Source organism: Cynocephalus volans, chromosome 10 (genome assembly GCF_027409185.1).
Source record: "Cynocephalus volans isolate mCynVol1 chromosome 10, mCynVol1.pri, whole genome shotgun sequence".
Lineage (NCBI taxonomy): Eukaryota > Metazoa > Chordata > Mammalia > Dermoptera > Cynocephalidae > Cynocephalus > Cynocephalus volans.
Genome location: NC_084469.1, coordinates 7,389,767 through 7,414,740, shown reverse-complemented (window position 1 = coordinate 7,414,740; position 24,974 = coordinate 7,389,767). Strand labels below are relative to the sequence as shown.

Here is a 24,974-nt window from a genome sequence, read left to right as displayed (position 1 = left end):
GGTTTGTAGAAGCCCCACCTCATTTGAGGAAAGAGGGTAGTCCTGGAGAGATTCATGGTAACCGGCTTCCCTCTGGGACTGGAGGTCAGAAGTCCAAGTGGTATTTAGCCCACTGCGAGGGAGAGCCCTTGAGAAGTGTGGTTGGAGAGGAAGCACTGGCCTCCCTGGGACAGGATGGCCAGGCAAGGTCATAGACTGCCACTGTAACTTAGCCCTGGATGGCTACCGTATGTCCTTTCATCAAAGGACTCTTAAATGTTACTTTTTAGTTATCAAGTTATCTCGGGGAGGTGGTTACTCGTGCCATTTGACAGATCAGGAAACCAAGGCACAGTGTAGTCCAGTGACCTTCACAAGGTCACATGTCAGGTCCCAAAGCTCAAGTCTCCTTATCCCCCTTGCCAACCTTGGCCAAGCCTGTACTCTATAACACCAGGGAATGTTGGAGCAGACTCCATGAAAACCAGATAGGGAGCTGGTGATTTTCAGGTGTGAATTTCTCCTTCCATGCTTGTGTGGCTTCTGTTCTGTCCTCCCAGCCCTTTATCATTGATGGATTCAAATTTGACCTGCGGATTTATGTGCTGATAACATCCTGTGACCCTCTCAGGATTTTTGTGTATAAGGAAGGACTGGCCCGCTTTGCTACAACCTCTTACTGCCACCCTTGCACAGACAACCTGGTGAGCTAAGGGGACACACTGCCTCACCCTACCCCTGAGCATGATGAAAAATCCTAGTTAAATCCATATTCTCAAGACATTGCGGATATGGCTGGCACTTGTTGAGCACTTACTACATGCCAGGTTGCATATGTTCTTTCATTTAGCCCTCTCAGGAGCCCTCAGAGATAGGGATTATTATCCCCCTTTTACACATGAGGAGATTAACATCCAGAAATTATAAGGGTCTTGTCCAAGGTCAGTCACACAGCTAGGAAGAGGTGAGTCCAGGAGCCAGGTCTGCCTGACTCCAAAGCCAGAACCACAATTCATAGGTGCTCAAGGTGAAAAAGCCTTGTTGTGCTACCCCACCATGCCCCCTTTCATGGTCCCCCAGGACTCCTGAAATTTCCCTCAGGCATGGCACCACCAAATCTCAGGAGGAGTTGGAGTTTCTTATACTCCAGGCTGTAAGAGCCCTTTCAACTTCCTCTATTTTGCCAGTGTAAGTAAGCCTAAGACTTCCCTTTATTTTGCATCTCTTTAAGCCTCAGGGGCCCTGGGAAGGCACAGAGAGGAAGCAGGAAGCCTGCCCTTCCAGCCTGACCCCACAAACTGTGTCTCTTTCCCCAGGATGATATCTGCATGCACCTGACTAATTATTCCATTAATAAGCACAGTTCGAATTTCATTCAAGATGCTCACTCTGGCAGCAAGAGGTAAGAAAAAGGACTCACTTTCCTTTCCTTCCCCTGCCAGTCTCGGAGCTGTTTTCTGGGATTCTATCCAAAGCCCGTCAGTCCCCATCAGTGTTTCCACCTGGGGTCACATGATCTCAGAAAATACTTCTTTGCCTCTCAACCCAGAACAGACTCTTTCGTCTCAGCCCTCTGGGCTGTTAATCATTAAAAGAAGGCCACGTTGTAAACCCTAAGAAGCTGGGAGGAGGAGAGATAAACACGAACCGTTTCCCCAGCAGAACACACACACACACCAAAACATACCCTTATTACAGTTGGCTCTTCTGATATTTCTCAAATCAACATATATTTATTGATTGCTAGTCTGCCACATGAGAAGAACTTGCCAGACAGTTGTTCCTTGGCTTGTGATTCCCGGACATGTTGCTCCATAAGAGATTCTCAAATGATGCGTCATGATGTCCTGACATGCAGCTTGCTGGCTTTAAGATTCCCCAGAAGGAGCAAAATGAGAGGAATTCACAAGAGCATTTCACAAGCAGTGTTTCCATTCATGTTATTACCTAATCGGGTCTTTTGTAACAAAAAGAGAGACTGAGGAATGTCAACATGATCAGGCAAAGGAGGAAGGGACAGAGCAAGTATTAATGGCGGCCTGCATGGTTGGGGCCTGAGCCAGTAGCTCTGCATGCATCTGTTGTTGAATTTTCACAACTCTACGGCAGAGACATTATTATCTGCCCTTTGGAGGTGGAGAACTGTGAGTCAGGTGCTATCTCCATTTTGCAGATGAGGAAACCGAGTCTCTGAGAGGTGAAGTAAGTTGCCCAAGGTCATACAGCTGTGAACGCCAGAGTGGATCAAGAAGCTGGGTCTGTCAGACTCCCAGGCTCGCACTCCTTCACTGCAGCAGGCTTCAAAGGCCTGATGAACAGCAATCAGTTGGGCTTCAGCGCATCAGAGAGGCATGTGACATTTCACAACTCCCTCAGTGGCAGAATTCCAAAAAGCACATGGAAAACCACTAGGTTAAGCCTGCGGGAAGGGGATGTGAAAGGCTGGGAGGAGGCAGTCTCCCCCTTTTCAGACGACTCCAGCCACTTTCCCCACCTAGACTGCGCACCAGCAGAGCCTCTTGTGAGTGAGGCCCGGCTTCTAGTCCTGGCTCTGACGCTTACAGCTGAGTGAACCTGGACAAGTTATTTCCTCTCTCTGAGCCTCCATTTCTTCATCTGCAAGATGAGGGCAACGAGATGCCTTGCCCTGCCCACCTCATAGGGTCTCTGTGAGATAAACCACCTGCGATGGCAGCACGGACAGTGTCTATGGTCACTGCTATTTTTCCTTAGTCTAAGGGCATATAATGGAAGGGCCATCCTGTCTCTCCTCTTATGAGAGCTGACACCCCAACACCAGGCTTCATGACTCAGGCCATGTTGTGGGGGGTGTTGTCGGCCGGTAGGACTAAGGGGAGGGTGTGGACACTGTGTCCCCCTCCTTCCTTCCTCTCCCTTCACCTCACCTTCCTTGTCCCCTCTGCTTTGCTCCCTCTACCCTGCCTGCTGCAACAGCCACCTGCTCCCATGGCCTCCACCCTGCCTCGCAGGACTCAGCCTCTCACCCCTGGCCTCCAGGCCCATCTCTCCTCAGCTCCCTGCTGCCTCCAACTCAGCATTTCCTAATGTGGACACGTTCTCTCTTCTGGTTTCTGCCCCAACATTCCAAACTGGTCTCCCTGTGCCACGTCCCATCTCTAGCTTCTAATCTTTAGGATTGGTGGGCTTGGCATCATCTTGGACATTTCCTTTTCCAGCGAGTCATTCGGTCCTGAAAGTTCCTCCTTCAAATGTCTCTGCATCTCTTCCTTCCCTCCAGGCCCACACCTGCATGGCCACATTGGCCTCCTAACTCCAGGCGCCTCTGCTTAACCTCTCTGCACCTCCATTTCCTTATCTCTAAAATGAGATTAAAAAATGTGAATGCTGGCTGGCCTGCCTCACAGATCTGCTGTAAGGATCTGGTGAGATGATGTGTATGAATGGGCTTCAAAAACAATAACCCCATGCAAGTGGAGGCTGTTGTTATTATACATTCTGTACACTCATGACTTCTGCTCTCAGGTGACCAGTGTGGTGGCTCTCAGGTACCTAGCGCCTCGAGTTCAAACTCCTCTGTTCAGTCTACTGTAATTTCCACTATTTATTATTACTACTGCACTAACAGTCAGCATTTTGTCTGTTCAACACCTGCTATATGCCAGGCACTGCTCTAAGCAATTATATTCCTCAAGCCACTTAGTTCTCACAACAGCACGATGAAGTAGGCATTATCGTCATCCATATTTTGCATATTAGGAAACTGAGGTGTGAAAAGGTTAAGTAACTTATCCAAGGTTGCACAGCTAGGAAGTGATAGAGCTGGAGTTTAAACCCAACTCTCTGGCTCCCGGGTTCGTTCTCTTAACCACTGAGTCATACTGCCCATGCTATTCACTCCATGGTATTCTGCCAGGACACTTCCTTCTGCTCAGGCCTTGCTCATTCCCACCTCTCTGCCGTTCCTTAGTTCCAGCCGAAAACACAGGAGAACATCCTTAAGGGCCCTTTGTCTGCCCACTAAGCGTCTGTGTTGCCTTCTCTTAGGCCAGCTGCACTCCCTGACTACCCCGTTGGGGTGCAGACTCAGTGGGAGTAGTGCTGCAGTCACGGTGAAGAAGACAGAAAAACTGGGAACCTGCAGATGCTGGGGCAGAGGCCAGGTCGTCTTCATTGCTCAGTGTGCCTGGCACATGGCTGGTGTTAAATTGACTTGACTAAACCCTGGGCTTTATGAAATTACACAATAATGTATGTTCATTGCGACGGGCCCTGAGTCATCAAGAAAAGGTTATGTTATGTTTTGTAGCGTCTGTTGCAAGAGGTCAGGGAAGTGTATAATCTATTTCAGGAAAATTTATTTCCAAATTAGGCAAATTAAATACATTTTTTTTCCACTTGAAAGGACTGGCTTCAAGCCATCTGGAAAATCCATTTACGTGCAACACTCCATTCTCTGACGATGGCAGGTAGAGGAGGTGAGCTCTGCATGAAGTGGCCTTTGCTTATCTGTCCTTATACAAATGCCCCCTTAGTTGTTTCATATATGTCCTTAGGCTTCCTGTGACAGAGGTGGCATTTTTTGGAGTCCCCTCACTGCTCGCCGCTTTGCATGCACAGCAGGTCCTTAGCAAATATGCTCATTGGCTGGCCGACCCTGCTTCTTCCTTTTTGGCCCCTTTGGCTGGGGTCCCCTGAGCATTTGAACTGCCTGGATGAGCCATGTCTCTTGACGTCTTCATTCTCCTGTCTGCTGTCCACTGCTCTGCATCTCCTCCTCCCAGATTCCCACTTCCACTTCGGCTCTGTGCACGTGTGTGTGCAGTGAGAGGATGAGGGTTCTTCCCCACCACTGCCTCTTGGATCTGTCAGATTCACCCTCATTCTGTACTGCTCAGCTCAGAGCTGATGGGAGCAGCCACTGAGGTGTTTCCTTGTGAACCTCCCCACAGGGGTACACAATTTCCGCTGTGGTAGGGTGTCCAGCCATCTCCATTTGCTTGCGATTGGGGAGTTTCCCGGAATGTGGACTTTCAGTTCTAAAACTGGGACAGTCCAGTTCCTGGGACAGTTGGTAACCTTCTCTGTGGAAATGCCCTGGGGCTGCCTTTTCCCTGTGGGTACCCTTAAAATAAGATTTCTGTGCCTTTAGTGTCCCCAGAATCCCCTCAGATGGCTGAAGTGGGACCCAGGTATCAGGGTTCTAAAAAGGCTCTCTAAGTGCTTCTAATAAACACCAAAGTCTGAGAAAAACTTGCCACTAAAGCAAAACCATGATGGAGGCTGGGTATTTTTTTTTTTACCCATTAAGCTTTGCACCCAGGATAATCAATTCCTTCCCCAGCTTGCAGGTGTTTTCTGGGTCAGAATGAAAGTGCCCAGGCCATGTCTTATGTGACTTCATATCCACACCCACCTCAGGGCTCTGGAGGCTTGAGGGCTGTGGCCGCTCCCATGCTGACACAGCCCTGGTATTGCCCCAGCTCCTGGGTGTTCATTCCTGAGGCTCTGGAGTCTTATCTTCTCCAGAAGTTTCTGGTTTACAGCATGCCATGACCTTGGATGACCAGAGGCCAGCTGTCCTGCCTCATGGCCCATGGTTCCCTTCCAGGAAGCTCTCCACCTTCAACGTGTACATGGAGAACCACAGCTATGATGTGGAGCAGATGTGGAGGGACATAGAAGATGTCATCATCAAGACGATCATCTCAGCCCACCCCATCATCAAGCACAACTACCACACCTGCTTTCCCACCCACACCCTCAACAGTGCCTGCTTTGAAATCCTGGGCTTCGACATCTTGTTGGATCACAAACTCAAACCCTGGCTGCTGGAAGTAGGGAAACTTGGGCAGGGGGTGAAACCTGTCTCCTGTTATTGGGGTCAGCCAGCTTCAGGGACTCTGCCCTCCTGCCCTCCTCCCTCGATTGTTTTAAGCAGCTTCCCGCTGGTGCCACTTCCTGCAGTGTTTGCTGCCTGGGGCTTCTCTCTTAGCTGAGAAGTGGCCACCAGAGGGGGGTAGATGGCTGAGAATTAGAGAATTCCTTGTGCCTTCTTGAGGTCCACCCGGACTTGGAAACACTGATCTCAGGCACAGAGTGAATTCTAAAGACCGCTCTACTTTCTGTAACAGAATCCTCTCCTGGGAATGGGGTGTTCTCCGTCACGGCAGACATGCCTGGCTCTCAGCAGCCCCACTGCTTGGTTCTAGGCACCAGCAGGGAGTGGCCTGGTGCTTGCTGCCATGGAAGTGGGTGGGAGACCTCTCAGTGGGTTTTCTGCCTCCCCTAGACCCATGGAGTGGTGGGAGGAGGAAGAGAAGCTTTCTGGGTGGCTGCCTGTCTTCCTGATTGGACTGGTCCTCAGGAGTCCTCTCAAGTGAGCATCCTGAGGAGCAGAGGGTGCAAGGTGAAGTCAGAGGTGCTAGTGCCAGGTGCCAGTAGCACAGAGACTCTAGAGTAGAGAACTCAGAACTATCAGTCAGATTCCAAGGCCTTTGCCCTTCCTCCATTCCCAAACCTTGTTCCCCAGGTATGGTGGGAAAGGGGAGAGGGCTGTTTGGAGCCCTTACCAAAGAGTAGAATGAGCCACCAGGAACAAGCCTCCAGAAACTGCTAGAAGTCTACGATGTCACCTAGAGCCTCTGAACACTATGGACTTTTCTATAGGCAGGAGCGAGGGCCTTTCCTTCCTCCCACTGTCTCCCCATCAAGCCTGGTCCGGCTCTGCAATGTGTCACTCTTTTCTATGTCCTACCTCCAAGCCTGTCTCTTTGGACTGCCCCCTTCCACCCTGCTCTGTGGAATGGTCAGTGCACGTGAGATGACACACGCATACCAGATGGAGGCAAAAGTGAGGGCCGCCCCTAACACTCCAAAGAAGGAAGGACTGAGACAAGAGCCGATTGACCCAGAGGGACTTCTACATCCTCCTTTCTTCACTGTGGCTCTAGTCCAGACCCTCCCCTCTCCCTTCTACTCATCTTGGTAGCTGGGTCCCTGAGGTGGCTTTGGTAACACCTTGGAGGTGGCCTCTTGGCCTCACTCCCTACGTCCCCTCTGGAAAGCCCAGTCCCCAACTGCCATCTTGCCCTGCTCACAGGTCAACCACTCTCCAAGCTTCTCCACTGACTCCTGCTTGGATAAAGAGGTAAAAGACAGTCTGCTATATGACACCTTGGTCCTGATCAACTTGGGAAGCTGTGACAAAAAGAAAGTCTTGGAGGAGGAGAGACAACGGGGGCAGTTCCTGCAACAGTGTCGTTCTCGGGAGATCAGGTACAGTAGTACCCTCCAGACTGGGGGCCTCATTCTCTGACTTCCCTGCTCCCAATAAGACTGGCTGGTCCTGGCCCAAGTTATGACTCGACAGCCTATGAGTTATATGGCCTTTCTGTCACTTCTGTGAGCCTCGGTGATCTTTCTATGAAATAGAGCTAATGACACGTAAGGTTGTTGGAGGAATTAAATGAGATAATGGATATAAAAGGCTTAGCACGGTGCCTGGCACTATAATTTGTGTTAGAGGCTATTAAGAATCTTGGCTGGAGTTGGTGGGGAGGGGAAGGGTCATTTCTAACAAATGATAATCCTATTTAGAAAATGAGTTTATATTTGTAGAATGTAGCAGTTTGAACAGTTTTACTGTGAATTTTCCTTTGCTCCTAGAAATAGGTGATTAAGTTATAGACATAAAACTATATATAATGGATACAAATTGACTAACATTATGTGAAGATTTAGGAATTGCCAATATAAAAAATAAAACCATTCCATTATTTTTACTAAAAAGAAAGATCTGTCTGTCCTACCCCATGTTACTGTATTGGCAGGAGCCAATATATGCCTCCTTCCTGCTGGGCAGCATTTGCCTTGTAACTGGGGCCTTCTTTCTGTGGAGGAGACTCTGAGCCTGGTGGAAGACATGCCTTTGTTGCTTTTCAGATCCCACTACAGCCCCCCGCCCTTCTCATGAGCAGAGCCAGCCCAATCGTTTCAGATTGAGCTTCTGGAACTGGGACAATCAGTAGCATTTATGTTTGGAGGGCACTGTGTTTCTCAGGCACTTTCACATGCACTGTCTTCCCTGTAAGGAGGGTGGGGAGGCAGTTAGGGTGGGGTGTTGTGTGGTCCTATTCTTAAAGCCAAGGAGACCAAGACTCCAGAAGGGGAACTGACTTGTACAGGGTCACTTGGCTGGTAAGTGACAGGTCTGGACCCAGAGTCCAGTGGGTCTGTTTCTTGGGACTCCAGGATACCTTCCACTGTGCCACACTATCTCTAAACTCCTTGAGAAGGAGGCAGTGTCATGTTAAGGAGCCATCATGTTAAGGGCCTCCTCTGAATTGGTCTCATTGCGTGGCCCCTGGATATCTCAGTGGCTCTCGGCTTCATAGCTGTAAAAGGGGACTTATCACTCCTTCCTACCTGACCTCCACTTCCCCAGGGGACTGTGAGGAAGAATGAGATCCTCACAGCTCATAAAAGCTCCTCAAGCTCATCCAAGAAGCCCTCAAATTTAACAAAACACAAGCTGCCAGTTCTCCGGAGAAGGGCAAAAAGGGCTGTGGATGGGAAGGTGGCGACAGTCTGCCTCATCAGAACCAAGCCAAGGGGGAAATGGGTTTTACTTGTACCAGGAGAGAATTTGATGAGTTGTCAGAAAGACTGTTCTAACCAGCTCTCAGTTTATTATGACATTGGCTGTCCCAGGAGGGCTAGAATCTCCTTTCAGGGAAACATTCTTGTGTTTGTTTGGCAAATGGTGGTTGATCACTGTGATGCGTGAGGCCTCCATCTGGCCCTAGATGACATCCAGCTTGAACATGTCCCTTCCAAGCTTTGTCCCAAGAAAACTTAACTGCAGCCGGATGTTCTGCTTCCCAACAGGATTGTGGAGGCCAAGGGTTTCCAGGCCGTGCAGTTAGAGAAAACTGAGAAATACGAGAAGGAAAACTGTAGAGGGTTTCGACTGATTTATCCCAGTCAGAATTCAGAGAAGTATGAGAAGTTTTTCCAGGACAACAACTCCCTCTTCCAGAATACCATTGCTTCCAGAGCTCGGGAGGTGTATGCCCGGTAGGAAGCTCCTGGGATGAGGTGGGCGGGTGTTCGGGGGTTTGTGCTTGACCTGCTGGGTGACTGGCCTGGGGTGGGGGGGGGGACAGTCTCTGAGCTTCAGTCCCCAACCTTGAAGTTGCTGGGAGAGCATTTGCTCTGGTTTTGCAAGGACCAGGAGTTGGAAGATTCCCTGGTGTGGGGTGTTGTTAAGTAGATGGATGGCTGTTTCTAGAAGCTTACCCCTGAGACAGACACCCCTACCCCACTCCAGGATATTCAGCCCCTCAGAACTGCCCCATGCATTCACACAGGTATAAAATGTAAGAGCTGGAAGGGACTCATCCCACTGAGTCCAGTCCCCACCCACCTTCATTTTATGGAAGGGGAAGTCAGGGCAGAGAAGGGATCACATAGAAAGGTGATGACAGAGGAGGGTCTAGAACTACCCTGTCTCCTGACTCATGAGACTGAATTATTTTCACTGTATTATACCACTCTTTGTCCACTCCCAGGACCCATGAGCCAGAGAGGTCCTGCAGCTGAAGTGGCCCACCATGATGGGAGCCCCTGGTTTTAGCCTCCTCCCCAGACCCTCTTCCCAGCCACTGATGGGAACTAGCCTCCTGGGAAGTGGGGAGGAGAGAGGAGTGTGGGAGAGTGGAGTGTAGCCCCTCACTGCCATCTGTCCTTGGATGCTATTCCCCAGACTGGGGACGGTGTGGTTAGGGGTGACTCTTTCCCCCATACCCTGCTCTTTGACTTTCAATCACTGCTGCAGACTGGACACCCTGGGGGAGGGAACAGGGAGCCCTCCCCCTCTTTGCCCAGTCTTGCCCTTCCCCTGAGGAGAACCCCAGCCTTCACAGCCCATCCCTAACTCCATGACACTCACTTGTTCTTTGATGGACAGGAAACTGATCCAGACGTTGAGACTAAAACAGGAGAAAAAATCCTTCCAAACTAAAGAGAAGAAGGTAGAGATGCAGGGGGAATCGGCAGGAGAGCAAGCAAGAGGCAAGAGCACGTGGAGCTGGCGACAGAAACGACCACAGAAGTACAAGGTTGCCATCCACGCCTCCAAACAAGTAAAGCCCGATGGGAGGGGAGCAAGTGTACCCAGCACCCTGCCCCCGCTGGGGCCGATCCGTGGGGGGTCGCTGAGGAGACCCCTACTCAGAGCCCACACACACTGAAGGGCCACACAGAGGGCCGGGCGGCAGGAGGGGGAGCCCGGAAGGCACCCCGAGCTCACATCTTTCAGAGGATCCCTCCATCCAGGCAGTAGAGGACTCTCGCTGGCCTTTTTGCCTCCTCCAGTAGGAGTACAAGTGGCCAGGCTTTGCTGGGAGGCTGTGCATGATCCCCGCTTAGAAAGTGGCTCCAGGACTACATGTACTCCTGGTTCTCACTCCAGCTCGGGTTGGGGTGCTCCCCTCCAGCAGGCCAGGGGCACCGTTGAAACACCAGCCTGCTGGGCACAGCTTCTGAGAGGCAGGACTCCCTGAACATTAAGTGGGGATGACTGACCATGGTCGGGTCCTTCCAGCCTGCTCTCTGTGCAAAGTGTGGGCCAGCCCTCAGGCTGTGGGTCAGCTCTCAGGTGGCCTGTGAGCAAAATCTGGCTTCCCCCTTCTCTTTCTAGTGCTCTTTCCAGCTCAGTGGAAAGAGGAAAGATTCAATTGACTTTTCAGTCCATCTCCATTATCTCGCAGACTCACCTGAAATGACAGGATTAGAGCAGATTCTTGTTTTGGTTTTACCTTTGTAAGGGTCACAGACTCTTTGAGTATCTGATAGAAGCTATGGAATCTCTTGCCATAAGTACACAATGTACAGTTTCAAGTGTCTCAAAGACCCCCTGAAGCCATCCATGAGCCCTCTAAGGGTTCCAGAACCCCAAGTTAAGAGGCCCAGATTAGAAAGACTTTGATACTGACTGCTTTCCTTCTCCTCTTCTCCTTTGCACCTACCTTTGGGTGCAGATGAATCTGCAAATGAACAGAGCTGGGTTCCTATGGGTTGTGTGTTTGGTTTCCTCCTTCCCAGTACTTCCAGCCATTGACATTAGTTACCTGCACACCTGACTTGCTGTTGAGTGTCAGAGATGAAAAGAAAAACGAAACAGACAACAGCCTCAACCAGGAAGCCCCCAAGAAGGAGGCTGGTCCTGCTCCCACTAAGCCTGCATCTGCGAGCCGCTGCAGCTCTGGACCCAACCTGAGGAACTCAGGTCCCAGCTTCTCTGGGCTTGAGCTCAGTAAACCCAACTTCAGCATCAGGGAGGCCAAGTTTGCCTCTGCAGTGAACATAGCCACCAATGCTGAGGTGAGTAGAGGGCTGAGCTCCGGGAGGGAGGGGTAAGAGTCTTCTTTCTGGTCCCTTCTCTACCCTCGACTTGCTGTGGTCCTTTGAGGAAGCTACTGAATTTCCCTGGGCCTTGGCTTTTCCACTTGTGAAGCCCACGTGGTGGAATGGCATACCTGCTAGGAGAATGGGCTTGGGACACCTTTTAGAAAGGCCATCTTATGCAGCCCCTCCTCTCGGGCTGGTTACCACCCGTAGTAGTTTCCTAGGGCTGCTGTGGCAAATTGCCTCCAACTTGGTGCCTTGAAACAACACAGTTTATCCTGTAAGAATTCTAGAGGCTAGAAGTCTGAAATCAAGGTGTTGGCAGAACCGTGCTCCACCTGAAGGCTTTAGAGGGAGGGTCCTTCCTTGCTTCTTGCTTAGACCCTGGTGGTTGCCGGCAATCCTTGGCAAATCCTTGGCATTCCTTGCTTTGTGGCAGCAGAACTCCCACCTCTGCTTCTGTTGTCCATGCACTTCTTCCTCTGTGTATCCTCAGATGGCTTTCTTATAAGGACCCCAGTGATTGAATTTAGAGCCCACCGTAGTCTGGTATGACCTCATCTTTTTTATTTTTTTTAATTAAAAAAAATTTATTTGTTATGACCTCATCTTAACTTGACTAGTTATGTTTGCAAAGACCCTATTTGCAAATAAGCTCATGTTCTAAGGTTCCAGATAGGTATGAATTTTGGGGGTATACTTTTGAACTCAGTGCACCACCTAAACAGTATTTCTCAGACTCCATTGCTATAATGACAACTTTTGAAGAAAAGTAAGCTCTCTTAGACCCCACTGTAAACTTAAATTATTTTTATAAATATATATAAGCATAAAACCAGATATGAAATCTTTCTGCTTATAGCTTTTATGCAGCTACAGGAACCAAAAAAAAAGATAAACAGTACCAATAAAATTCAAATAAAACTGTTAATTTAATGTGATGGTTGATTTTCTATTTTTGCAGAAATGAAGTTGCCATGTGAATGTGGTACTGACTGCTCTAGCACAGGTCCCTTTATGTTCATCACACTGAGGGCACCGAGGGCCATGTGATGACTCCCCTTACCTACTAGAAAATGTTCAGCATTTTTGGGTCTTTGCTTGGTCCAAGTACAATAGAGAGTAGTGCAATGTTTTTCAAAAATTTTAACCGTAGCCCACAGTAAAAAAATTCATCTTATTTCACAATTCATCACATACAAATACAACTGGAAAAAAGCTTCTAAAACAATGCTTAGGCATACTACATATGGCGACTCATTTGATATTTTCTATTCTGGGCTATTCTATTCTTTTAAAAATACCAGTTACAACCTACTAAATTAATTTCATGGCCTATAGTAGGCTTAGAACTCATAGTTTGACCCCGGAAAGCACTTTTAAGAGAGTGTGTTTTGGAGCTTCATGACATTGGATTTGGCAATGATTTCTTGGATGTTACACCAAAAGCACAGGCAATGAAAGCAAAAATAGACAAATGAGACTACCTCAAGCTTAAGACTTCTGCAACAAAGCAACAATCAACAGAGTGAAAAGGCAACCTATGGAGTGGAAGAAAATGTTTGCAAACTGTATATCTGACACGAGGTTTATTTTAGGCTGTTCAGGCTGCTATAATGAAATACCTTACACTGGGTAGCTTATAAACAACAGAAATTTATTTTGTATAGTTCTGGAGTCTGGAAAGCCCAAGATCGAAGCACTGGCAGATTCGATTTCTGGCGAGGGCCCATTCCTTATAGACTGCACCTTCTTGCTGTGTCCTCACGTGGTAGAAGGAGCTAGCTAGCTCTCTCAGGCCTCTTTCATAAGGACACTAATCCCATTCGTGAGGCTCTACCCTCTTTATCTCATCATCTCCCAAAGGCCCCACCTCTTACCACCATTACTTTGGGGGTTAGGATTTCAGCATATGAATTTTGGGTGATATAAATATTCAGACCATAGCATGGTTAATATCCAGAATATAAGAAGAATCCTAGAACTCAACAACAAAAAACCAAATAACCCAATTAAAAAATGGGCAAAGGACTTGAATGGACATTTCTCTAAAGAAGATATGCGGATGGCAAACAGGCATATGCAAAGATGCTCAATATTACTAATGGTCAGTGAAATGCAAATGGAAACCACGAGGTAGCACCTCATACCTATTAGGATGGCTACTAAAAAAAACCAAAAAACAAAAACCAGAAAAGAATAAGTGTTGGTGAGGATGTGGAGAAATTGGAACCCTTGTGCACTACTAGTGGGAATGTAAAATGGTGCAGCCTCTATGGAAAACTGTATGGAGGTTCCTTAAAAAATTAAACCTAGAATTACCATTTGATCTCGCAACCCCACTTCTGGGTTTACAGTTGACCCTTGAACACCAGATTTTTTGTGGGTTTTTTTGGCAGCTGGCCTGTAAAGGGATCAAACCCTGGACCTTGGTGTTATCAGCACCATGCTCTAACGAACTGAGCCCATCGGCCAGCCCCTCAACACAGGTTTGAGCTGCACAGGTCTACTTACATGTGGATTATTTTCAACCAACTACAGATTGAAAATACAGAATTTGTGGGATGCTGAACCAGTATATATGGAGGGTCACCTTTTCATATTCACACATTCTTCAGGGTCGACTGTGGGACTTGAATATGTATCTGCTCGTTTGGGTATGTGCAGAAGTTCCTGGGACCAATCCCCCATGAATACAGAGGGACACCTGTATATCCAGATGAATTGAAATTGGGGTCTGAAAGAGATATTTGCGTACCCATGTTAATTACAGCGTCATTCACAATAGCCAAGAGTGGAAGCAACCTAAATGTCTGTTGACAGATGGATAAATGAAGAAAATGTAGTATATACATACAATGGAATATTATTCAGTCCTAAAAAAGGAAGCCTTGTCTAATGCTACAATAAGGATGAACCTTGAGGACATTTATGCTAAGTGAAATAAGCTGGCCACAAAAAGGCAAATGCTGTATGATTCCACTTATGTGAGGTATCTAAAGGAGTCAAACTCTTAGATAGTAGAATTGTGGTTACCAGGGGCTGGAGTGAGGGGAAAAGCATTCAATGAGTATATGGTTTCAGTTCTGCAGAATGAAAAAGATCTATGATCTGTTGCACAACAGTGTGCATATAATTAACACTACTGTATGGTACACTTAAAAATGATTAAGATAGTAAATTTTATGTTGTGTGTTTTTTACCACAATTTAAAATAGAGAATATGCTTTGGGGATCTGGCTGCCTCTTTTTGGAATCTGGAGTCTCCTTTAATATATGCTCATATGACTTCTATCTAGTCACCATAATTTCCATAAGCCTGTTTCCCCATCTAAAAAATGGGTTTTTAATAATAGTACCTACCAGTGGGTTATTGTGAGAATTAAAGGATCCACAAACATGCTAGGGTGGTGTGCTGTGTGCACAGAGCACTCAGTAAGCTTTGGCTGTTATTTTAACATTACTGCTACTTTTTTTTGAAACATAATCGATTGTACATATTTGTGGGGTACAGAGTTGAATATCAACACATATGTATAATATGTGATGATCAAATCAGGGTGATTAATTGCTGCTACTTTGTAACACTGCCCATGTTCTTTTCTCATTAATCTAAAATAATTGAAGCAGTACTGCTTAACTCTAAAGAGATTTTTAAAAGTAAATAAGGCAGCAATATTTTATTATTTTTGTTCTTTTTTTTTGATTTCATTACAGAGGGTTGATTTAATCAGACTCCTTGGTTCAAGGTGCTGTTTTGTAGTTGGTTTATTTAAGGCCTTTGCATGTTTTATTTATTTATTTTCCCCTTGTATCCCTGTTCACCTCCTATTCTCTTATGCGCCCATCTTTTGTTTGTATGTTTCCTTTGCAAAGTAGGGATTTTTAATGCACATATATAAAATTGATTTAAGTGTGATTGTATTATATATCTCCTATGTCCTTTATTTTTCTTCCTGAGCCCTATTTTTTTGCTTCAGATTAAATTTACACCTCCAAAAAAAAAAAAATGTATAAAAATGGAGGCTCAGGTCAGGATTTATCAAGAACCCAGCCTCCAAAAGAAAAAAAAAAAAGATTAAATTTACACGCATTGGAATGCTCAGATTTTAACTGTACAATTTTGACAAATACTCCTGTGTAAGCCACACACCTATTATGATACAGAACATTTTGATATCTCCAGAAACTAGTCATCTATTCCTTCCCAGGCAATCTCCCCCCACGCTATGCCTCCTCAAGGCATCCACTATCCTGACTCAGATATTTCTGACTTTTTCAACTGAGATTAGTTTTGTCTATTCCAAAATTTTATGTAAATGGAATACTAAATATAGTATATATTCTTTTGTGTCTGGCATCTTTAGAACAGTTTTATATCCCTGAGATTCATCCATGTTGTTGTGTATATCAGTATTTTGTTCCATTTTATTGCTAAGTTGTGTTCCATTGTACAAATATACTGTGATTTGTTTATTCATTCTCCTGTTGATGGACTTTTGGGTTGTTCGCAGTTTTTTGTTTTGTTTGTTTTTTGTTTTGTTTGTTTTTTGCTATTGTCATTAAAGCTACTATGCACATTCCTGTAGAAATCTTTCTGTGGACATATGTTTTCATTTCTTTTGGATAACTACCTAAGAGAAGGATTTCTGGGTCAAAGAGTAAATCTATATATAATTTTATAAGAAGCCCCCAAATCTTTATCCAAGGTGATTGTATTATTGTACATTTCAACCAGCAATGTCTGAGAGTTTTGGTTGCTGCATATCTTTGTCAGCATTTGCTATTACCTATCTTTTCAATTTTAGCTGCTCTTATGGCTATGTTGTGATATCTCATCGTAGTTTTCACTTGTATTTCTCTGCTGCTTACTATCATTCATGTTTTTTTCTTTGTGGAGAGTCTGTTCAAGTTTTTGGCCCCCCCCCACCTTTTTGTAATAGAACTGTTCCACTCCCTTCCACCTTTTTGTAATAGAACTGTTTGTCTTTTTACTATTGAGTTGTAGGAATTTTTTATATATGTGGGAAACTTGCCCATTCTTTTTCTTTGTAGTGTCTTTTGATTGGTGAAAAAATTTAATTTTGATGAAGCTTACTAATTTTTCTTTTATGGCTGTTGCTTTCTGTGTCCTATCTAAGAAATTTTCATGTGCCTCACAGAAAGAAAAAAGTATCTGGGAGTCACTCCACCCTCTTAGGACCATGGCTTCTCCACTTGGGGAAAGGAAGGTCACCCTTCTCAGAGTGTTAGGTTCCATCAGGCCCCTGCTGTTAATTTTGTTGCTACCATGGCTGCCACCACTTCAGGATTCGATGGAGATGGGGACTCAAGAGAGTAGAGAAAAGAAAACAAGAGAAAAGTTCCCTGAGTATTAGATGTCCCTTTCTTACTCTTTGAGCCAAAACTATAGGGCTTCTCCTGGAGCTCCCTCTGGGACTCCCCAGTGCCTACTTCTGGGTTTTGGGTTGCCTTGAGTCCAGGTGGGGATACTGGAGGAAAAACAGTAAACCCACTGCTGACTTGCTGGTTCTTTGAATTGTCACCTTTTCTTCCTCAATAGGCCTGCTACTATCAACTTTTCAGAATTCTCAAATAGCTACTCTATGCGTGCATTCTTTGCCGTTTTTATAGCTACAGTCAGTGGGAGAGACAGGATGGAAAATGCTTAATCCATCTAACCCAGAACCAGAGTCAAACCACTGTCTCTTCTGGTCTCTTTAAATTTTCTTACTGTCCTTTTGATGTCTACAGGATCTTTAATGATATTCTCTCTTTTGTCGCTGATAAAACTAATATATGTTTCCTCTTTTTTTTTTTTAATCTTGATCTGTCTTACTGTGGGTTATCAACTTTATGAATTAAAGAACCAACTTTAGGCTTGGTTATTGTTAATTTTCTCTGTGGTTTCTTTTCTATTTTATTGATTTCCACTATTATCTTTATTGTTTTCTTCTTTCTACTAACTTTAATTTACTTGATCACCTTATTCTAGCTTCTTATTTTATTTTATTTTATTTTTTTTAAAAAGATGACCAGTAAGGGGATCTTAACCCTTGATTTGGTGTTGTCAGCACCACGCTCAGCCAGTGAGCGAACCGGCCATCCCTATATAGGGATCCAAACCCGGGGCCTTGGTGTTATCAGCACCGCACTCTCCCGAGTGAGCCACGGGCCGGCCCCTTATTTTATTTTTAAAATTTTTATTATTTATTTGTGGCTGGCTGGTACAGGATCTGAACCCTTGACCTTGGTGTTATAACACCACGCTCTAACCAACTGAGCTAGGCGGCCAGCCATCTAGCTTCTCAAGTGGAAAGTTAGATTATATATTTTAAGCCTTTTTTTCTTTCTAATATGTGTTTAGCCCAATAAATTTCCCTTGTAAACACTAGTTTATTTGCATATCACAGATTTTGACATGTTGCATTTTTATTATCACTCAGTTTGAAATACTTTCTAATTTCCCTTGATTTCGTTTTTGATCCATGGGTTATCTAGAAGTTTATTGTTTAATTTTTAAATATTTGGGGATTTTCTAGATATCTTATTGCTATTAGTTTCTAATTTAATTTCTTTGTGTTTAGTGTACATGCTTTATAGAATTTTAATCTTTTAAAATTTATCAAGATTTGTTTTATGGCCCAGCAAATGATTTATCTTGGTGAGTGTCCCATGAGCACTTGAAAAGAATGTGTATTCTGCAGTTATTGGGTATTTCAGGGGTCTCCTTTAGACAGACATAAGTAGGTCTTGCTTTCTTATCCAGTGTGACAATCTCTGTCTTTTAATTGTAGTGTTCATTCCATTTTCATTTAATATCATTATTAATATGATTGAGTTTAGGACTGAAATTTTGTTGTTTTCTGTTTATCTCTTCTCCTTCTTCTTTTTTTTTTGCTTGTATTTCCTGCATTTCTCCTTTTCTGCTTTCTTTTGGATTAATTGAAAATTGAATAATTATTAGTATTAATTCCTTTATTGCCTTTTTATTTATAACTCTTTGCCTTTATTTATTTATTTATTTATTTATTTCTGTGGCTAGCTAGTCCAGGGATCTAAACCCTTGACCTTGGTGTTATAACACCACAATCTGAGTCCTTGCCCTTTTTTCTTTTTTTTACTTTTCTTTTTTTTTTTTTCCTTGCCATTTTTTAAAGCGGTTGTTCTAGGGATTTCAATATGTAGCTTCAGCTTGCCAGAATGTACTTAGAATTAATGTGCTAAATTTTATTTATTTTTATTTTTAAATTTTTTTAGAAATTAAGTTATTATTATTATTTTTTACATTCTAAGATGATGTCATGGAGCAGTTGGGGGAGGGGGAGGGGGAAAGGGGAAGGGGATGGGGGGAGGAGGAGGAAGGATGGAGGTGGGTGTGGTCGAGGCCCATCACACCCCCCTCACTCTGGCAGGGAAGCCCAGGGGGCTTCTGGCAACAGCCCAGTTGTGGCTGGGCTGGATGTGGACATCAGGGTGGCATGGCTGAGGCCCTCAGTCCACCACTGCCCTGGCTTGAGAGCCCAGGGCACTTCTGCTGGTGGCTCAGTGGTCATCTCCGGGCTGGATGTGGATGTCTGGGGGCATGGCTGAGGTCCTCGGCCCCCCTCCACCCTGGCTTGGGAGCCTGAGGAGCTTCCGGTCCTCCTAGGTTTTATAGGTATTTTTTGGTGGTGTTAGATCTTTATTGGTTAATATCAAAACTTTGTCTCTGATCCGTGGGATTTTTGTTTTTTCTTTCAGTTCTGTGTAGGATTATTTGCTATTCCCACCATTTAAACTCTGCACTGAAACTAATTTGTTGTCCTTTGCTTACTTCTAAAATGGGGGGACTTCCTGTGGGAACCAGCACTTGAGCCCTGTGGTTGTGCTAAATTTCTGCTTTGCTGCTGATTCTCTGGGGAAGGCTTTTTGTGCAGCTCAGGTTTTCACTGTTGACCTTGTAAGCACTTCCAGGTCTTATGAGGTCGGGTACATCTGGGTTGTGGAAACTCTGGTCTGGGCCTGAGTCTTTTCAGCAAACTGCACCCGCTGCAGTTCTGCATTCCTGACCAGTCTCCACTGAGTGGGACTGTGCTGATTGGAGGGCAGATCAGCTGTCCATGCTGTGCCCCATGCTGTGCCTGTCTCACCCACCCTCCATACTCCAAACACTTCCTATGGGATGGGCCATGCTCTGATCTCTTGAAATGACTCACTGGCCTCTGAATGGCTCCTTGTTTCAGTTGTCTGTGGCCCCTCACCACTAACAGCAAGAACCCTGTTAGTGGTCTTGCTGGCCCAGGGGCCACCAAGGCTCTCTTTTCCCCTGCAGCCTCCAAGCAACTTCATATGAAGGGCACAGCAGCAGCTTTTGTCAGCTCTTGTTCTGTGTGCTCACCAGGGCCAGCCTTGAAGTGGGTGGGGCTTGAAACAATCAGAGAAGTCCTTTCTTTCTCTCACTGTGGCTTTTCCCGCCTTCATGAACTCTGTAGGTCTTGCCTCCTCTTCCCCTGAGCTCTAGCAGCTCCAGCTTGGCAGTCATTACTTTTTAATAGTTGTAAATTTGTTGATTGTGGGAGAGGGTGACGCGGAATGCAATCTGTTCTGCAATCTTGATCGGAAGTCTATTGATGTGCTTAATTTTAAATATAAGAAACTCACTTACTCTTTTTGTGCAAATATACATTATAAATCCCACAATACAGTGTTATAAATTTTATTTTAAACATAATATTTAAAAGAATTAATAGAAGTCTATATAGCCTGAAAAATCTCCCTTTAGTATTTATTGTAGTGCACATCCATCTGCTGGTGATAAATTTTCTGCCTTTGTTTATCTGAGAATATCTTTATTTAAAATACTGAAAGATATTTGAAAGATATTTTAGCTGGACCTAGAATTCTGGTTGACATTTCCCCCCCGGCACTTTAAAGGTGTTGTTCTGTTATCTTCTGGTCTTTTTTTTTTTTTTTTTTTTTTTTTTTTTTTAATGAGAAGTCAACTGTATTTATAACATTGCCTCCTGAATTTTGTCTTTATCTTTGGACTTTAGCAATTTGACTATGATATGTCTGGCTATGATTTTATTTATATTTATCCTATTTAGGGTTCTTGAGCTTATCTGTTTTGTATGTTGATGTCTTTCACCAAATTTGAGAAGTTTATGGTCATTATTAATATATTTTTCTACCTTATTTTGTTTCTCTTCTCCTCTGGGACTTCAATAACATGTATGTAAAATCACATAATATTGTCTCACAGTGTTCTTACGTTCGTTTTTTTTTTCTTTAATCTTGCTTCTCTTCTGTTCTTCAAATTGGATAATTTCTATTGCTCTGTCTTCAAGCTCACTGACTCTTGTCTGCTATTAAGCCCATCTGGTGAATTATTTATTTCAATTATTGTACTTTTGAGTCCTATAGAAGTTCTACTTGGTTCTTTTTTATAGTTTGTTTCTCTGCTTAGATTCCCAACTTTTTAATTTTTCATGCATATATTCCTTTAATTCCTTGACCATATTTATAATGCCTGCACTAAAATCCTTGTGTGTTAATGGACCAACATCTGGGTCATCTCAAAGTCAGTTTCTATTGACTACTTTTTCTCTTGAGCATGAGTTACATTTTTCTGTTTCTTTGCATATCTAGTGGGCTTGATGTTTGGATGTTGGACATGATGAATTATGCATTATGAAATGATTCATTGTAGAGTCTTTGGATTCTGTTTGTTCCTCTGAAGAGTGATTTTTATTCGGGCAATTTGTTAACTCCAAATTCTAAATCTACTATGGTCAGCAGCAATTAAAATCCTTTTAGGGGCTGGCTGGTTAGCTTAGTTGGTTAGAGCACAGCCTTGTAACAAAAAGGTCATGGGTTCGGATCCCCATACCAGCTAGCTTCAAAAAAGAAAAAGAAAATTTCATTTAGTTATTTCAGCCTCCAATGCTGCTTTTGTATTGGGTCCCCTGGGATTCTACTCCCCCACCCCCTACGTGTGTATTTTTCAGTCAAACTACACATGAAAGTATTTCCCCCTGCCACAACTTAACTTCTGTCTCTCTGGTGTTTCTGACTGCCCCAAACTCTATCCTTTGAAACCTCCAGCCAGTAAAGCTTTCTGCTGCCCAAGCCATATGGCTTATGGGTATCCTTGGACAAAAAACTGCAATGCTGCTAATCTCATCAAGTGCAGTTTCTTTTTTTCCAAGAACAGATTCCAGCCGCCCATTTCACCCTATCAGTTCTCCGAGGAATGGACATGCAGGTTGCCTTCAATTCTCCCCCACTACAAATGACAGTTACAGTGAACATCTATGTTTTTTATTATGATAAAATATACATAACATAAAATTAACTATTTTAAGTGTACAGTTCAGTGGCATTAAGAACAGTCACAAATTTGTGCAACTGTCACCACTATCCATTTCCAGAACTTTTTCATCACTCCAAATAGAAACTCTGCCCCCATTTAACATAATTCCATTCTTCCCTCCCCTTAGTCCCTGGTAACCTCTATTTTACTTTCTGTCTCTATGAACTTGACTACTCTAGATACTTCATATAAGTGGAATCATGCAATATTTGTACTTTTGTGAATGGCTTATCTCACTTAGCGTAATGTTTTCAAGGTTCGTTCATGTTGTAGCATGTACCAGAATTTCCTTCCTTTTTAAGGCTGAATAATGTTTTGTTGTATGTATATACCACATTTTGTTTATCCAGTCATCATTTGGGTTGTTTCTGCCTTTTGGCTATTGTGAATAATGCTGCTGTGAACATTGGTGTTCATATATTTTTTTAAAGGAGCTATCTAATAACTTATTTAGTATACATACCCAGCAGCAGAATTGCCAAGTCACACGATATTTGTAATCTTATTTTGCCAAGTATTTCTAGATTGGTATGGAATGGCTGTACCAATCTACATTTTCAGCATCAGGGGTTGCTGTACCTGCACATGCCCAGTAACACTGGCATTATCCCGCTTTCTAATTTTTGCCAGTCTAACAGATGTAAAATAAAACCTATTTTTCTGATTACCAATCTCTAGTATTTACCATCTCATGTTTAAAGACCTCTGGAGGAAGCTGTAGGTTCCCCCACCATCTTCTGCCCTAGTGTTTAACCAATTCATGGTTAGGAAACTATTTTAAATTAAATCTTTCTTGCTGCTGGTGAACCAAACTCTTAATCTATTTGTGTTTTTTGTTTTTTGTTTTTTTTTAAATCAAGAATAGCATAGAAAGGAGTCCTTTGCTTTTCATAATCTCATTTTGGACTGTTTTCTCTTCCAGCCCTTAACTTCAGTAGAAACCTCTCCAGAATCCACCATCCTGGTCTCAGCCTCCTCGGAGTCCCTGGCAAACCTGACCACGACCACCAGCTCTGAATGCAGTAGCCCAGAGATGGACAGCACGGTCTCCTTTAAATACAAGCAGAACAAGATACCCCAGCAGTTCTTGCAGGAGAAAATATCGAAACATTTTCTATCTACAAAATCCCAGAGCTTCTCAGGGAGTCAGAACCCAAGCTGGACTTTGCTAAAGAAAACCATGAAGAGGCAGCATCTGACATCAGAGCTATTCACCAGGGTTCAACTGAGGGGCAAGCTCTCCTTGTTTCCAGCTCACTACGACCCAAAGCTGCTGCTGAGTAACCAGTCACGTGAGTACCAGTATATATAGGGATGTGCCAGGAGTTTAGGGGAGAGTGGAACCCACAGAAGCAAGCCTAAGCTTTGGGGAGTCCCAGTATGGGAGTGCGTGTGAATGCAGCCCCTACCCTCAGGGAAACCCCAGTCTGATGGTGGAGACATAGTCCGTGCCCTTAGGAAATCTCTAGTCTGACTGGGAAGAAAAAAAGATAAACTTGAATGCTGTGTCTGAGTGCCCTCTTCAACATTTCCAGGTTCCCATTCAGTGGAGGTCCATTCAGCTGAGTCTGTACCAGTTACCAACATTAAGTATGAAAAAACAGGACAAGAGAAACTATTTGGAGGGAGGGAGCAACAGCTGATTCTGGTTAATCGAGCTTCAGCCAGTTTTAGGCCGTGGGACCCAGTGGAAGGTGGCCTTTGTCAGGAATTTGTGCAGAATCCAGCAGCACAAATTGATGATGCCATTGACTTTGCTTTTCCAGAAGATCCCTCTCTGCCCATGGAGTGCTACTGCCATCACCGCAGCTCTGGCAAGAAGAGGCAGCTTGATGTGTCCTCCCTCCTCCTCTTGCAGAATCCTCACGGCCGTGATGTTACTCTCAGTGACCTGCTGGTGGTGGCCACTCCAGCCCGACTGGATCCGAGGCCTGGCCGAAGCCATACAGATGCTATAAAGGACCTGTATATGCAGGATCAGGAAGCTTACAGTCACTGCGAGGCCAGAAAGGATGTGAGAGGAACTAGGTAGGCCTACCTGTATTCCCTTAATGTGCTTGCTGTGTTGGCAGGCAGGCTCTCTCTGTACTTTTCTGGAATGTTGGATAGATGGGAGGATGGATGGATTGGTAAAGACATACAGGTAAGTAGACAATTAAGACTTACCACAGGGGGAAAAAAAATACAAACAAAAAATTTTTAAAAAGGCAAAAATAAAACAAACAAAAACCCCCCAAAGACTTACCTCAGTCAGGATGTGAGCCCCTTGCTACGTATATTTCTGATATGACTGATCCGCCCCCACCGCAAGGTGCACATTGCCTTGTCTTCCATTTATGGCTAAAATTAAGACAGTCATAAATGCAGTCCCCAGAAGTAGGACCATGTGAACTGTGAAGGGTTGATTTTTCCACACCCTTCAAGCTGTGCCAGTCTGGCCTAAGCCTAGGCCACTTACCCCAAAGGCTAGCTAGCCCTGTAATAAAATATACTAAGGGGACAGAACAATAGGACAGTGGACTGAGAAGATTTAGAACCAAAGTCTTTTGAGAAGTTTTGATTCTACTGTGTGATTCCCATTTAGCAAGGAGATAGTAAGAAACTCTCTGGCAGAACTTTAGTGCTTCTGGAGGAAAAGGTCACGTGTGAAAAGTTAGAACTCTACAACATACTGTTGCATGACATAGAGGGATCTGTGCTGCTTGGCTGCCTGTAGAAGAAGGCTGTGCAGTCAAATCATCTCCTTCACCCCTGCCACCTAAAGCAGACTGTGACCAGACATTCTGTCCAGGCCCCCTTGTGACCAGTAGCTCACACTGCAGAAGGGTCTGCTAGTAAACATCAGCCCATAGGCATCACCTTGGTGCTTCTGAAAATGCATATCCAGGGCTTACTCCCAGAAATTCTGATTCAGTAGGTTCTGGGGGTGTGTGTCCAAGGAATCTGCATTTTATGCAGCCCCTTTAATTGATTCTGATAGTCTTCTCATCACTCTCAGAGAAGAACTGGGCCTGATGTTTCCCAGTCTTCCCTGGTGATAAGAATCATGTGGGGGCCTTGTTTAACCTATAGTTTCCCAATCCACACCCCTGGCCTGGAAATTCCAACACAAGAGGTCTGGGATGGGGCCCTGGGCATTTGTCTTTTGAACAAGTATATCTGGCATGGGTAAAAAGGACTGTCTTATGTTTAGACCCAGGCCTGGGCAAAGGAGCCTGTTAAGCCAAGCCTGACCTGTGGGCTTGTTAATGAA

At 44.6% G+C, this 24,974-nt stretch overlaps 1 protein-coding gene across 1 annotated transcript in view; it reads left to right on the top strand.

Annotated features, from left to right (window-relative positions):
* The window catches only part of TTLL6 (tubulin tyrosine ligase like 6), a 28,123-nt gene extending 4,374 nt beyond the window's left edge, over positions 1–23,749 (top strand). The window contains 10 exon segments of the mRNA XM_063112910.1: positions 540–683; positions 1,296–1,381; positions 5,570–5,795; positions 7,061–7,236; positions 8,848–9,036; positions 9,929–10,103; positions 11,065–11,343; positions 22,644–23,013; positions 23,488–23,718; positions 23,721–23,749. Of these exon segments, the coding sequence (XP_062968980.1) occupies positions 540–683; positions 1,296–1,381; positions 5,570–5,795; positions 7,061–7,236; positions 8,848–9,036; positions 9,929–10,103; positions 11,065–11,343; positions 22,644–23,013; positions 23,488–23,718; positions 23,721–23,749 (1,905 nt within the window).
* The last annotated feature ends 1,225 nt before the right edge of the window (positions 23,750–24,974 follow it).